Below are 16,384 nucleotides of genomic sequence, written 5' to 3'. Positions count from 1 at the left end.
TGAGCTACTGACCTACCTTCACGACTCCAAACTGTATCTTAATTATCCATATTAGAGTAAAATATCCAAAACATCAGAATGACTGAGTATTCGTGTTTACCCAAAACTCCATATTCTGAGCTTCAATGAATTCACATAAAAAAATACATTACCTTCTGGCTGCACTTAGATTTTGAGGTCTCCAGACTGTATATATTGTTCTACAGATCACTTACCAGAAGCATGGTTGGTCAGAGTTCAAAGGAAATGACAGTAACATTGTTTGGCATTCGGGGATTTTTGTTCTGGGTTGGGTTTTTCTGTTTGTTTGTTTGGGTTTTTTGTTTGGTTGGTTGGTTGCTTGGTTGGTTTTAGTTTGGTTTGTTTTTTTCTAGTAGCCTTATGGTGTGTTTCCAGAGCAGAAACACTGGTCTAAGCTGCCTTTTATTGTCTTCAGCTAGTCAAGAGGATGTCCCCACCCATTAAAGTGTTTAAACCAGGCTGGAGGGGGCTTTGAGCAACCTGGTCTAGTGAAAGGTGTCCCTGCCCATGTCAGGGGGGTTGGAACTAGATGATCTTTAAGTTCCCTTCCAACCCAAACCATTCTATGATTCTATGAATACTCCTCTTCAGATAACGGCTTTGCGACAGCCAGACAGACTACGCTTTTGATCACTACTTCAATTACAAAATCACTGTAATTCTACATATTCTGCTACAGAATCCAAACTAACTTGGCTAGCCCAGCTAGTCATACAGCACTCATACAGCACTCATACGTCTTGCACCTTGGATTCTGATGTAACTGCTGGAAACAATTCAAAATGTCCACAGATTATCTATATAGCCTTACATGGATGAAGACCCAGCTATAGAATAGTCCTTCCTTGCGCTCTGGCATGCCATTATGTGTCTTCAGGGCCGCATGCAAGAAGTTCACAAGATAAGATATCTCAGAAAGGGATTTCGAGTTGTCATTTATTCTTGAATTAGTCTCTTCCTGTGCTTCTTAAAAAAAAAACAAACAAATTCTCTGTAAACTACACAATAAGATCAATGTGTTTCACCTGATCTTTTCTGGCAGAAAAAGCATTCCCCAGCTTCTTGGAACAAAATACAAAACAATCAAAATCTCTTATATTAAATATGAGAGTGCGATTATCTTCTCTTTTTTTCCCACATTCACAGCTCACCAGCTGGCTGGACGTTAAAAAAAAATAAAATAATTAATTTTAAAAAATCATGTTATCTTCACTGCAAAATAGCATTAACCCGTCAAAGATTCTAGGGGGAAAAAAGAAAAGCATTAAAACCAACACTACCTTTGAAGACCTGCTTGTGTATATCTACTTAAAAACGTTACAAGCTCCTCCTTTCTGGTACTTAGCTAGCAAGTTAAGCTTTGCCAATACGTGCATCACTAAAATGCCTTAGCAGATTTCATTTCAGTTTTATACAAACATGTGTCAGCATGTGGAGCGGTAATGACCACTGTGCCTTAAATAGCTAACTCTTTCCATTCTAACCCTGCTTGATTCTATGTATCACATTCAGTCCAGTCATTTTTAACTTCCCCAAACTACCATGTCTTTGGCTGGAATTTTCCATTAATTGACCCTTTTTTGAAAGCTTATATTGGTAAACAGCAAGTATGAGAAGGAACAAATATTGCACACCATTTCACACTAAAAACTGGTTAGCTTTCTCAAGGCATCCTCTAGAACTCAATAATATATATATATATGAAGCATTAAATATATTGTTCTGTGCATAAGTATGTGTGTCTCCATGTATCACAAACATAGAGTGATGAACTGATTCTGGCTAGTTCACTTAAAACATAGGTTAAAATCCCCAGGATGTGGGGAGGGAATTAAATTTGCCAGATTTTACAACAGTTGGGGGAAAAAGAAAAGTTGGTGAAAAATTTTACTAAGGATGTATATACAGTACAACTAATTCAATTGCAGACCAAAAATGATAGAAAATATGAATACTGAAGACAGATATGCAGCAGCACCCTTCAACCTCTTCTGTGGGCACTGCCAGGTGCCAAGATCTTGAGGGCAACTGCTACACACTTGGGCACTTTAGTTCTGCCCCATGCTGTACAAACATAATAATAAAGCTTACTGACACTACACATGTTGCTGCAGCTGCAGAATAAATCACAAGATTACAATATGTTTTGAAGCTGTGCAGGTTCAGACAATCCTCATGCATGTAAAGGCTCCCTTTCAGGGTTAACTGCTACTGCAGCATTTTCCCGAGAACTTCTGGTGCATAAAAATCATGTCTTCTTAAGCAGAAAAGAATCAACCACTATTTAGCTCAGTAAATCAGGAACTATCAAAGGTAGTAAAAGCATATTACATTGCAGAGAATGATGTTCTTTAAGTCTACTGCTAGTATCAACCACAGCACTTTACATTTACGTGAATTAACAAGCTATAGTAATCGGATAGAAATGTATACTAGAAACAAACAGGAAGTGACTATTGGGACTTGGCACTGTCAAATGCCACCATATGGAAGAGGTTAGAAACTTTTTTGAAGGCTCAGTTCCTAAATGGCTGGTGCTATCCACTATGGTCAATAAAAACACAGTGGGGAATTTAATTAATTTACTTTTATTACTCCATAATGATTTAGGATCACTTAAAAAATACATTAAGGCCTCAGATAAGATAATTCCAGTAACAACTCTTGCCATTTAACTAAATAACACTGTATTATCTCCACTAATTTTAACATACTTATGTTTCTGAACATCTTCCATGTTACAGTAATTTTATTATTAACAAAAAACACTGGGGTGAAAGAGAGTAAGAAAGCATCCTCCCAGATACATTGTATTTATCTTGCTCAATACACCATATTTTCTTGCATTTCCTGATTTACACTTTCTGCTCCAGAATGTCTGCTTCATCCAAAAATAAACACAGGCCAGACACCAAATTGCAGATTTGAGAGCAAAACACATATCCAGCAGAGCTTTCCCATTAACTGCACATGGACCCATTGAAGTAGGAAGCCAGGTCAGTGATGAAAGTTCTATTCTTCATATGCACTTTTTAGCAGACAGTACTCAAAACAAGAGTAGGAACAGTAACTGTGCTCATCTGACGACACCCAAATATCCAGGGACTATTTCATATTTAATCTTGTGCTCATCCCCAAGATGAGCAGAATTTAAAGAGAGAAAGTGTCTGCTCTAATTTGAACCTTCCCTTCTCAACAGGTTCCAGATATAAAGAACTGAAGTAAGACCATCTTTTTAAGGAATGTACTTTGCACTAAAGTGATTAACTTTAAAGAAACTAGAAGCCAGTTGATGACAGGCAGAGTTTTTGAGCTGTAGCCCCAAGAACTGAAGCCATCTGTTTCATTTAAGACAGCACCAACCCTGCCCGTCTTAACCAGTGTCTTTAAAAGTTAAGAAGCCAAGTTTAACGGAGACACACAGAGAACTTTCCACATCATCTTCAATCCACAGTACAACACTCTACATCATCATATATACTGCATCAAAACTGCCCGAGTACAGTTTTCCAAAGTCCTCATAAAAACAAAATACATATTACAAAAATGGTTTTTACCAAGACGCTTTTTATATATGAAAGACTCGGGTCTCCCACAGTGGGGGGAAATGGTGCATAAGTATCATCCAGTCAAGAATCATTTCAATGCTCTCCATTGGGGGATTTTGTCTCAAAACTGCTCAAACTTCACAGGGTACCTGCCACCTGTCTATTCCCTTGTATTTCCTCCAGAGAACACACACAAGCTCCACAGATGCAATAGCTTCCAGCGTGAGGTTTAAAGATGCTGGCTTTAATCTCCCAAAAGTGCTAACTAATTTTGGTCCTGACTCCCCTACAGACACCTCCTGGTACAGTGTGGCTCTGTAACCATGTATGGGGCTTGAGCAAACAGGTAGCTAGGTAAAACAAGGTGCTGGCCCAAACAATAGTTTAGTCCTCTGCACTAAGATTTGTTCTCTCCTCAGGTTTACAGACACCAAAACATGTTGATCTTCAAGTTTTCTATTCAGGGAAATTAGTAATGGAAATGTTTTGACACAGACATGCCTTTAAAGTACTCTAAAAATGCGAGGAATATATATGCATGAACTGAAAATACACCCATAATAGAAGCTACCTAAATGTCTGGCCCTGACATTCATCCATTTCTCATAGTGATTTACTGTATAAGTTGTTCCACTTAAGTCAGTCGAGCAGTTTGCAGAGGAAGTTACGACTCATCGTGGGCAAGCTATGGTAAAACTGACTTCTAAGTAGAACTGTGAGAATATGATTAGCATGTCACAAACAAACAATGAACTTCAGTGTAATTACATCTCCCAGTATAGTATTCTTTCATTTTCCCATTCTGTTTTTTACCCCCTGCCCTTGGCCAAATAATTAATTGGTTTTATGCAGGAAGAAGAGGGCAAAGCTTAAAAACTCACTTTGAACACTACAGGTATTAGAAATCCTTAGACTTATGTTTGTGCTAGCGAAAGCAGTTTGCTCTTATACATACATTTGCTAAATCTTATTATACACATTAAAAAAAATCTACTCCTGAATGATTCTATCTGCAAAGTAGGACCATATGGTAGCTTTCACAAATGATCAACTGTACCAAAACACCTAAAAATAACTTCTTCCTTAAGTAAAATAAAAACAATTACCAGCAGAGACTTTTGGGTATAGTTCTGAGCTAAGGAATCGATACCACGTTGCTGACATGCTTCAAGTAAGTATATAAGCAACCCCCAGAGAAAAATAGCACAGTGTTAAACGGCCCACAAGCATCAGTGATAAATGTAACATACACCTCTTGGGTTCTTTCAAAAGTCTGTTCTTAGCTGTAAGACAAACTCAATCCATTTAATTAAAACCTTAGCTTAAAAACACATTCACTGAGTAAGCGAAGCTTAACAAATCTAATTTGAATGAAAGGGACTAGCTGGGTAAAAGAGCAGCTCCCTGATGTTCCTTGCTCTAGTGGTTTCATGTAACCACTGATCACCAACTACTACAACAGCGAAACACACAACACCCTTAAACTAAATGGGAGTTGTCTGTCTAAATATAGCTACTTTTAAATAATGCATCATGAGTTATAAAATAAAGTGCTCTTGAATTATTTAACATGGGTCTCATCTTTAACAAAGATATATCACTTTTAATTAAATTGAAAGAAAGATGTTTATATCTGGAGTTGCATATTAGTGTAAATTGCAACCAGCAAAGCAGCATTTTATGACTCAAATTGTGTCAGCACACATTTTTTCCTATATATACCTGATTTACAGAAATAGAACTGAGATGCAAATGAAGATAAACAAAAGCATGACGTGCAGACCTGTCTTAGAACTTCAGGCTTTGCTTTCATTCCCAGCCATCCAATAGAGAATATCCCACCAACCTGTTACGGTTGGTAGGAATAGTCGGTGTGTATCAACCTTTGATACGCAATCAACCTTTGTGAGAGTTGAACCTCAAATACACCTACCATCACCACAGACAGTAAAGCATCACCTTCTGTCACTTTTAAAACATTCTTAAGACCACCACACAGAAGTGGTATTAAAGCTGAAAGGTTGTGCAGGACAAAGTTTTCAACACGATGCAGTAGTATAGTAAATAATATATTATTTACTATAGTAACCTTTAGCCAGGCCTTCATTCACAAAAGCAAAATTAACATTTAGCAACAAAATGGCACGACATGTTTTGTTTAGGTTTGAGGAAAAAATTGTTTGCCACCTCACATAATGGGACAATGCTCCTGTTTAACAACTGATGCTTTATGTTTCAAAGTGGCTGCCTTTTGGATGTAGTGTGTGAAGCAAAAGCTCAAGGGAAGAACAGCACCAATCTGACCAGACTCCACAAACACATCCTTACTAACTTTCATGGGTGCTTTGTAAAGGAAACAACACCACAAGATCTATTGTCTAGAAATCAAAGTGTAAGTGTGATCTGCCTGGGCCTGCATGGAGTCACTTTGCCCCTCACAACCAGACACTTAGCAGCAAAATCCTTCATCTTGATGCCGCTGCACCCCTAAGCACTGCCCAGTGCGGCTTTGTGCAGACCCCATCTCTGAGTATGGACCACGCTCTGTAGAAAGTCACGGGATCCTTCCCACAGAAAGTAAGTCAGGTCTAGATATTTTTATACTTCTAAAAGCAGGCTTGCTTAAGTTCATTTTCCCAGAAAAAAAAAAAAAAAAAAACCAACAAACCGTGATGTAAACACACCATCCATCAAAAAGTTAATTCCACCAGGATGACCCCGGCAGCCAAAACCTTCAATAACCCGAAATTTTGGCAGCTGCTTTATGCATCCAGCCCCACGAGCGAGCTGGAATAGAAGTTTCACTCCCGTCCCGCGAGGTGCCTTTCAAACTGGAAACCGCGTTTCCCTCCTTGGCGCCACTCCCGCTCCCAAACGGGAGTCCGATGTACCACCACGGGCTGGCTGCCGGCGCACACGGCGGCGGCCCCCTGGGACCGGAGAGGGGAGGGGAGAAGACGGGGATGTGGGGAAGGAAAGTTGGTGAGCACGGGCTCGCTGAAACGCCGTGGGAAGGGAGGGCGGGATCCCTGCGGCAGCGGTGCCCGCCGCCGAGGAAGAGGAGCCGGAGGGAGGCAGCCCGCCGCTTCCCCCCACACCCAGGACGCCGGGCAGGGCAGGGCGGCTGCAGGGGCAGGCGGCTTCCCCTCCGGCCCCGCGGAGCCCCGCCGCCCCGGGGGCTCTTCCTGCCAGCCGGGGACAGATGTGGACGCAACAGCTGGACGGGGAGGAGGGGAGAGGGAAGAGAGGGAAGGAAGGAAGAGGCACGGCTGCCTCACCCCCCGGCCCCCCCGCCCGCCGCAGCTACCGGGGATGCGGGCGGGATGCAACGGCTGGCCCCGGCTCCAGGCTGGCCTCGCCGTAGCACGGGGATGGAGAAAGTTGCCCCGGAGGCAGCGGGGCTCGCCGGGTCCTGCCGCCCTTACCTTGCTGCGGATCTGGCCCGAGGTGGACACTTTCCGGATGAGTTTCTGGGGGCCCTCGTGCTCCCCTTCGCTGTCCGACGACTCGTCCGCGGGCCCCGCCGCCGCCGGGGCCTGAGGCTGGGGCTGCTGCGGGATCCCGGCACCGCTCATCCCTGATTCGGCCCCGGCCATCTTCCCGGACTCCTGCCGAGAGAGAGCACACGAGCCCGGCTCAGCCAGGGCAGCCGCTGCCGCTCCCCTCCCCGGGGAGGAGGAGGAGGCGGTGCGGGAGGGTGGGGAAAGAGGCGGTGCGGAGAGGAGGGGACGGAGGCGGCGGTGGAGGGGACGGAGCCCGGTGCTGGCGGAGGCGAGCGGACCGCCCGGCCGCCATCTTCCGCCGCCCCCCTCTGGCGGGGAAGGGCCACTTCCCGCCGCTGCCCGCTCGCAGGGGCTGGGGCGCCGCCGGGTCCGGGGGCCGTGGCCGTGGCTCGTCTCGGGGTGAAGGTGGGCGCGCCGCAGGTGAGCGGCGGGGCGAGGCTGAGGGGCGAAGCTGGCGAGGGTCCCCCCGCACCTGCCCGGGCGTCCCCACGGAACCGAGCCCCGCGTGGCTCAGAGGGGGAAGCCGAGTCCTAATCGTTCCACGGCAGCACGGGAAACCCGCCAGCTCTGAGGGCGGGAGGGCTGCCCATCCGCTGTCCGGCCGCGGACCGTGCAGCTCTCCCGTGGGACCACAGCACATCTCTGGGGGCTGGGTGGACGGCATCTAAACCGATGGGCTCCTCCTCATCTGTGCCTCCCACCTGTCCATCCCGTGGCATCCTTCCCCGTCAAAGCACTGGGCAGTTCTGTCAAATGCACGCATTGCTTTCCAGTTATTTTCTCCTATTAGTTTTAATTTTCTTCTTACTCCGTTCTTTTTTTTTTTTTTTCTTTTTGTCTTTGTAAAAGAGGAGCCTTTTGGGGAAAGAAAGGGTCAGTTTTCCCTTTTAATCTCAGATCTGGCAGCACACACGATCTTGAAATGTCACCACATGTTCTGAATTGTGGGACTTCGAAATGATTGTGGTTTGTATGTAGTCAAGTGTTCAAAATAAGCATTTAAATCACAGCAATACTAAATAAAACACACAGCTCCTAGCTGCATGGACCGGATTAAACATAAGAAAGCAATCAATACTTGTGGCTTCCATATCCCCACAATTCTATTTATATTTCTAGAAAGGGAACTGACATCTCTTAATATGCTAATAGAATGCTGCAGTACCTAAATACAAGGCAGTTAATGAGAAACAAAAACCCCTAGTGTACAATCTATCCTACACGGTAGACACCTTGCTACCACCTGAATTTCATACAAACCAGAGTATTCCATCTCTTCTATTGAGACTTTTATTCACAATAATGAAAATTAAATATTTCCATGAAGCCATGCAGGTCTTGTGGCTTAGTACTGTGTTACTGCACCAGGTACTTCAAATGTGATTCTGCTTCGCATAGGATCACTTAACTACTAAGTTATATTTTAAAACATGGCAAAAAATAGATTAAAAAAAATAAAATATGCATTAAAGTATATTTTAAATGCATTCTGACCATATTACCTATAATCTCTATTAGAATAACAATAGGGCCTAAATCCTACCATCAGTACCACATGTCTAAACAGATGAAGTTTTCATATCATCCCTTCTCCTTACAGGCTAATTGTGAAACTAAGGGATGATTCTTGTCTTGTCTCACTCTTCACCTGAGGGAGAGTTCTCATTTTTCAAAAACATGGGATCAAACTTGGGCAAGCACAAGTCTGTACTGCTCTCAGTGAATTAATCTAGGACACAGCTGGGAAGAAAGGTTAAAAGCAATGTTTACGGATACTTGTTCTTTCCACCCTCCCTTCCTTCTCTTCTGCACCTTAATTTCAGGAACAGCAAATTACGCCAGAAAACATCTCACTGCAATTCCTTGAGTCTTCTGAAGGTAAATGGCAATTGAACATTGCAAGAGGACAAAAAGACAGGTTTTCTAATTCATACTAACATGTATTACGTGTAACCATGACTGTGATTTGAGGAACACTTAATGCTAACAGAATATCAGCAAGACTGAGTAATCCATTTAATTCCACTGAATTAAACAGCACTAGCTGAACAACACTAGTTGTGTTGTTGTGCATGCGACTGCTATATGTTTGTGTCACAGGACTAGGATCCTGGGCGAAGTTACGTGCAAAACTTCGTTACGTGGTTACAAGTGATCATTTCACCCATGAAGAATACCTTCCTAAATTCAGTCAAAAACGTGTGATGAGAGAGTACGAGGGAAAGGCACACACAGACAGTGAAATACTGAGGTGCATAATTTGGGATTACGATGTTTGAATTCAGGGGGATCATGAAGGTGACTCCATTGATGACCCAAAATGTGTATGTTTAAGCATTTGGGTTTGGGTTGTGGTGGTTTTTTTTTCAATAAAATAATATCTGATTGCTTGTTCCCTATATATTCAGACCTTGATCCTAAAAACAGTAGGTGGTTAAAGTGTATTTCCAAAATACAGCCTTCCACTGAAGTTTTGGAATCATAAATGTACAGCACCAGTATTTTCCAGAGGAAGACACTAATCTGGTTTGTTTTCAAACTGCTTTCACAAGTGGTTACACTAATTTAAAAACTTGTCTTTAATACCAGCAAACATTGGACCATTTAGGAATGGATGTGAATGCATTGTTTCATCATTATTAGGTGGAAAAGTAAAATCATAGAATGGTTTGAGTTGGTAGGGACCTTAAAAATCATCAAGTTCTAACCCTCCTGCCACACGCAGGGACACCTTCCACTAGACCAGGTTGCTCAAAGCCCCATCCAACCTGGCCTCGAACATTAACAAAGTTACTAATTTGGTTCTTATATGTAACAGCTCCTGTGACATCCAGCGGCTATTACAATGCCAGCAGAGGAGTTGGAGATCTCCTCAGGTATCTGTAGAGCCAGCTCAAACTTTCTTCACTAGATTTCATCTCAAATACGTAAAAGCTGGCAAAAGAATATCTGTAGGTGAAACGAGCAATAAACACAGTTCTTCAACTTCTGTTCCTTTTCAGAGCTTAGCTAACAGCCCTGGCTTCTGCACAGTCTCTGCACCTCACAGAGGGCATCATGGATTCTCACATGGGCTACCCTGTTGTGATTTTCCTCTCTCCTGACTGACCAAACACAAGAATTGGATTACGAGGAGAGGATGCACCAGCCTTTCACTTCCAAGAATGTCACTTTCATCCTATCTCAATAAACTTCAGAATGCAATGAAAAAAAAAGAAGTACTAGGAAATGTTCTTTCAGGTCACCTAATGTGAAGATTTCAGTAGTAATAACCTAAATGTGAGTAGTAATAACCTAAATCTGCAAATGATAAGAGATGTCCTGCAATGAGAATATGGTTTCTGTGAAGTACATAGTGGAATCTGTGTAATTACAGGCTCTAAAATCCACAGTCATCTGTGAGTTCTTCAAGATGAAGGAACCAGGCATTAAGTGTTCCTGAAAGTAGCTGAGTTATTCGTTCACCTCAGCATAGGAAGTTGTTTCTACAAACACATGCTGCTGTGCACAAAGACGGTTTTAAAGATCTCACTGTTTCCACTTCTTTTTCTTTTTAGAGGTATTAGTAGTTAGATAATCAGGGTCCAGTTCCAACCTTTACCCGGATAAAACTGCTTAAGATAGCCATGGTAACTTCGCCTTAGTAAGGACTGCCAACTTGACTTCCATCCCTTCATCTCACAGCTGAAATTCTCCTAGGTGATCTCTGTCACACTCAATATGAGAAATATTGAATAGTACATTTCAGCTCAGTGAATATTCAGCTATGATTATTGTAGTGCAAATGGTACCATTAGACTTCTGTGAGACAGGCTTTTGAAGAATACGGGGCTATATATGCAACCATTAAAAACACAAAATATTTTTAGCATGTGCTACATCTTTCATTTAATATACTCAATTCCATGCTTCTTAGTAATTACCTTTAGTTTCCTAACTGAAGCAAGAGAACCTGGTGAAAAGCGTAAAGAAGTGTTGGCATTTAAAGGGAGATGGCAACTGATACAAAACAGCTCCACTAACATCATTTGTGCTATGCCAATTGGTATCAGCTAATGATCTGCCCTTTAAATTCAAAGAATCCAGAAGTGCTGGGTATATATATGCACTGTGAGAACGTTTTAACTCAACCACATCCAGTTCCAATAATAGAATATGTGTTGCTAAAATGCATATGCAATCTAGAAAAGAATCCAAATACACATGCACTCTAGCTGCACTGGAGATTATAATGCAGACTAACGCATTAGTTGATTCCAGGAACATAAATTATTCCAGCTCTACTATTGTTTCCCTTTGCAACAAGCGTATTTACCACTTTTTCTCTAGGTCACTTTGGAATCAATAAACTGAAGGGCAATATTTTTTTTTCCCTCTACCTCAAAAAGTGGATTAATAGTAGTATCTGTGTCAGGTTAACAGTGTTCATGATGCTGAAGTTTTTATTCGATCTTTTCTAATTTCAGTGGTTGGTGATAACTGTACTTTTTAGCTGGGCTCCCCACACTGAGCAAATTAGTTTCAGACCTGCCTGTCTGAACTCCCTCTGTAGATCAAGTTAGCCGTGTTATTCTTTCTCTGCTTCCTTACCAAAGGGGATGCCAAAATTCAGCAAAATGTATGCATACCAATGTTAAAGAGAGTAACTACGTCGCTGATGGCTGTTTCAGGAGTAGCCAAGGCAATCCTGTAATCTGTAGATTACAAAAACATACGCTTCAGAGTGAAAAGGTGTAAACCAGTGGAGGTTGTCAAAATAAAGCATCATTTTGCAAATGTGTTAGGACCCATCTATACATTTCAAGGGAAAGTTAAACTCAAGACTCAGGTCTCATGTGAATGTCAGGTGTAGACCTTTGTAAAACATATATTACATGTATTTTGAGTACAAAGCCACTGAATCTCTCTTAGAAGAATGCAGGATGAGCCTTACATTTTTGTTACTTTTATTAACTCCATCATGGAGGATCTAATGGCGACTCAGTGGAGTCAGGAAGAGTTTTCCGTTCAAAGTGAGCTGCGAGTTAAAGAAAGGATTTTATAGAAATCTGAAACTGCACACAGACAAGTCCAGCCCTGACAGGCAAAGGAGAAGTCGTGGCTCCATTTGATGTCCGTCATGTATTTCTCAGAGCAGCTACAGGAAGAGCACCTCCCAATGACTTCTGACAATTTGCATAGGTAACGAGCTTGCACAGACTCAAAACCTGCAATAGATAGTGCTTCTGTCCTGTTACTCTTTTTCTGTGTTTTGAGAGTGAGGGAGAGTTCTGGGCACTTTTGTTTTTCCCTTCATCATGCAGTTCTTCACCTCCTTTGCCCCCATTATAATAAAAAGCCTGCTCACGAGTGGATACAAAGAATGATGCGGCTTTTGCCACAAAGACTGTGTATTTTACCAGCAGGTTACCAGGTATAGGATTGAGTGGTTTAGCTGAAATTAGAGTCTTGTAAAGGAAATGAGTACAGTGGTTAACACTAAAACTGCATTCATGGATGTACTCTAACAAATGCAGCAATGAAATGATAAACATGACCCAAATCCCGGTGCTTACTGGGGGAGGGGGAAATGGAGAAAAAGATGTGCTCCTTGTTTATCTGAGCCCTGTGCACAGAAGGTAATGGGTTTGGATGCTTCAGCCAGGATACCACATTTCCAAGTGGAGGGGCTGCAATCCATCAGCCTCCCAAGTTTCAGCTGACTTTCAGATGACGGCAGCCAATTTAAATGTCACTGTTTAATAGGATAACGCATTCGCGGGAATCAGCTTTGCTGCCTTCCTCCCACAATGTCTTCATCTCTCCAGGCAAAAATCTCGGGTTTCCCTTGCCTGATCCTTTCGGTGTCAGCTGCATGTTACCGGAACACGCATACAGCTGTTTTCCCTATCACAGCTGCATCTCCGGCAGCAGCTTTGGGGCTGGAGGACTGCAGAGGGCAATGAAGGGGGATGTTCAACTTCACAACAAAAATGAGGCTCGTAAAAATGTACTTGGGAGGGCTACAAATCCTTACAGGGAAGGGGGTGAACCTAGTTCACCCTGGGTATTTCCAGGGCTGGGCTGCTGCTTTCCTGGGGATGAGCACACTGAGACAAAGTACAGCTTTCACGCAGTTGCTCTTTAAAACTGGGTTTACAAGTAAAACCAGGGCCCCTAGACCAGCGTAACGAGTTAGCAAAACATGGCACAGCCGTCTAAAGAGGAGACTGGCAGTGGCATGGGTCCATGCTTCACGTCACCTCACCAAGTTCAGGGCCAGAAACAACCTAGCCTTGACCTTTCAGATAGCCTGAAATCTCCCAAGCAGCTACCCAGAGCCTATTTTTAGCTGTCCCTGCCTGATGTGTGTGTGTGTGTTTGCACAATGGAGAAAAGCCCAAGAGCAGGACCAGACAGCCCTGAAAAGGGAAATCTGATTTTATCGCTGGCTGAGGATGCTGGTGACATGATTTCCTTCAGCTTGAAGGAGGGTCTCCGACTTGCTTAAACAAACCACAAAGCCGCTGCACCGCAGCTTTCCTCCTGGCCAGTTCGGGCGCTCCCCTCCCTTCCCGCATTCCAAAAATAAGGATGGCAGCGGGGGACCCCAGCCCTGGCCTGCTTTGCTGCTGTGACATGAGTGATCCCCAACCTGGCTACAGAAGAAGAAGGGGAAAAGAAGTGTCTCGTTCTGGAAACTGCCTCCCGACGCTGGACTTCGCTTTTGCTGCGCTAAGAGAAGGCGTTTAACGGTATCAACATACAACCTCCCCGCCCCCGGCAAAGTTGAGGCAAGGCTCTCGGTGCTAACCCAAGGCTTTCCACCCTGGCAGTGGAACTCAGAAAGGCCGATGAACACCCCGTCCCCCTGAGGGGCGAGCCCGCCAACAAACAGCCAGACACGGTGGGGAGGAAAGGTTCCGAGCCCCCGTCCCGGCGGGGAAGGGACGGAAGCCAGCGGCCGGGCGCTGCCGCGGAGCGTGGTCGGAAGAAGCGAAGGGACGGGGGGTGGCGGAGGGAGCACAGATAAGGATGACAGCCAGACCCCCCGGCTGAACAATGCAGGCAGGAAAAAGGGTAGGAAATGCCTGTGCAACTGCGAGGCACGCATGTACCTACCAGTTCCTCCCAGGCGGGGCTGCGGGCGCTATAGGAAGGGTACCCATGCTGCTCCATCCCCCCGCAGCAGGTCCCCGACCTCCGCGCGGAGAGCGCCGGCTGGCAGCAGCGCAGGTTACGCGGGGCTGCGCTTCCCTCCTGCCGCTGCCGCTCCTCGGTCCGGCAGCGCGTCCCCAGCGCCGCTCTCCTCCCCCCTCCCCGCTCCTCCCTTTTTCTCCCCCGGCCCCGTCCAGGCCCCCTCCTTCCTCGCTCCCTCCCTCCCTCCCTCCCCGCCCGGCTCTTCTCCCTCCCACGGCCCCCGGGCTCAGCCCCGCTCCCGGGGGAGCCGGCCCGCAGCTGCCGCGCCGCTCACATCGTCACCGCGTCCTCCGGTGCGCGGCCCGAGCCCTCCTCGCCGCCGCCACGGGGGCTCCCCGGTCCCCCGACCCGACGCAACCCAACCCGCCCCGCCCCGGGAAGCCCGACCGATTACGAGAAAATCGCCTTGAGCATAAGCCGGTTTACAGCCGCTTCGGCTGTCTGCGCAGCGGGGCCGGCGGGCGAGGATGGGGGGAAGCCCCCTCGGTGCGCCGGGGCCGCTGACACCCCACGGGGTTATGCATCCTTTCCTCTTCCCCGGCCCTCCTCGATGCGGGGCGGAGAGCGGGGTCCCTTTGCGCATCACTTTGCTTCCGAGCTGAGTTCTCTCTGGAGCCAGGAGGCGTCAAGGTCAGGACCTGGTGCTGGGGCAGCCCTCAGTGCCCCGCAGGAGGGCTCTGAGAGCGGGGTTCCACACGTTAACGCTCCTCGGGCAGCCGCTTTCCTTCACAGAGGTGCCGGATGGTCCCACAGGTACCTCAAGAAACGTTTCAGACTTGGGAATGTTGAATGGCAAATGCAGAGAAGACAGCATGGATGTGTAGGCCCTGTCCAGGATGGGGGGGCTTTCATTTCCAGGGCCATCACACCTGCCTTATGGAGTAGCAGTATTTCTCTGCCCTCCATCTTGCCTTTGATTAATTAATAATAAATAAATTAATAAAAATAATTAAAAATAATGTATACAGTGTGTATACTTCAGTCTCCTCTTTTTACTAGTTACCAGGATAACCTTTAACACCAGCCAGTGCATTACAACACTTCATGTGGAGCTTGTATCTCCAACAAACTCAACGCTTTCACTCATTCATTTCTCCCTGTTGTTGCAGAGTAGCGGGATATGTGAAAGAGCAGTATTGGAAGAGAGAGTGAGAAAATGAAGCTCAGTCACCATCCAAAATAATGGTGTCTTCACCCCAGTTTTTCTGTATTCCTTTTCATTCCAGCCCACCCTTTTGGATTTGCAGCTACCATGGTTGATTACAAAAAGTAATCTCTGGGTCATCTATTTGGTAAGTGCAAATGCCAGAAACTGAGCTTAATTTCACAAGAACAAAGAAAGTAGTTTGTATTTACAGGAGTTTTATTTAAGGATATATTAATGTTCTTCATGTTTTACAGCTTTTTTTCATGCAAAAAGAAAAAAGATGGCACACTGCTACTTGAGCTCTCTCTCTTGCAAAACACACTGACAAGAAGTAGCTCCACTGCTGAATGACAATGAAGTCTTATCTATGCATTTAAATAAGCCTACAGAAAAATCCCATGACATTAAGATGGTGTACCCCTAGGCTGGGCCCAAACAAGTGCCACAGCATATAGCTCATTTGAGGAACAGGAATTGTTGCATTTCTCCCAGCAGTAGAAAAAGGAGCTATTTTTGTTGATAATAAGTTTATCAGTGGTCTGTTGATGAACTGCTTTGATGGTAAGAGGGTAACCTCAGAGGGAAGGAAACAAGATGACCCAGAGCATTTTGCTTTTTGGAAGGCAGCTTTCTAAAGCTGACAGTGAGCAACAGTTGTCCAAGGATGTCTGGTCTCCTTCCCCTTGTCCCCTGTTTGTGAGACACTGCTGAGGAATGTCATACTACAAAGGGCTTTACATATAAGGGCGAGTGTCAGAATAAGATTAGTCAGCTCCCCTTTTTTCCTCATGATGCACCAGAGGATCTCACATGATGCTTGTTTACACCTCTTGACATGTGGCCTCCTTAGTGTTGGCCATGCTGGGGCTTTGTGGCGAAAGTGGCCTGCCATGAAATATATGTCATACTGGCACCTCGTGTTTCCTTGCTTGCTGAACCACAAAAACTGAAAACTCATATACAGGAACTTTAAGCAATTTGAAGTT

At 44.9% G+C, this 16,384-nt stretch overlaps 1 protein-coding gene across 2 annotated transcripts in view; it reads right to left on the bottom strand.

Annotated features, from left to right (window-relative positions):
* The window catches only part of DGKH (diacylglycerol kinase eta), a 160,780-nt gene extending 146,184 nt beyond the window's left edge, over window positions 1–14,596 (bottom strand). For both annotated transcript variants that reach the window (XM_057409708.1, XM_057409709.1), the window contains exons 1-2: window positions 14,174–14,596; window positions 6,995–7,177 (exon numbers count right to left, since the gene is read on the bottom strand). In XM_057409708.1, coding sequence (XP_057265691.1) covers window positions 6,995–7,177; window positions 14,174–14,230 — 240 coding nt within the window. In that variant the 5' untranslated portion in view covers window positions 14,231–14,596. The remainder of the gene's footprint in view (window positions 1–6,994; window positions 7,178–14,173) is intronic.
* Between the last annotated feature and the right edge of the window lie 1,788 nt (window positions 14,597–16,384).

Source organism: Pezoporus wallicus, unplaced genomic scaffold (genome assembly GCF_028554395.1).
Source record: "Pezoporus wallicus isolate ANWC-B61680 ecotype Strahan unplaced genomic scaffold, APGP_CSIRO_Pwel_v1 contig_2543, whole genome shotgun sequence".
In the NCBI taxonomy this organism is placed as follows: Eukaryota; Metazoa; Chordata; class Aves; order Psittaciformes; family Psittacidae; genus Pezoporus; species Pezoporus wallicus.
Note: the sequence above shows the minus strand (reverse complement) of the source record. Positions and strands in the feature narration are given on the sequence as shown.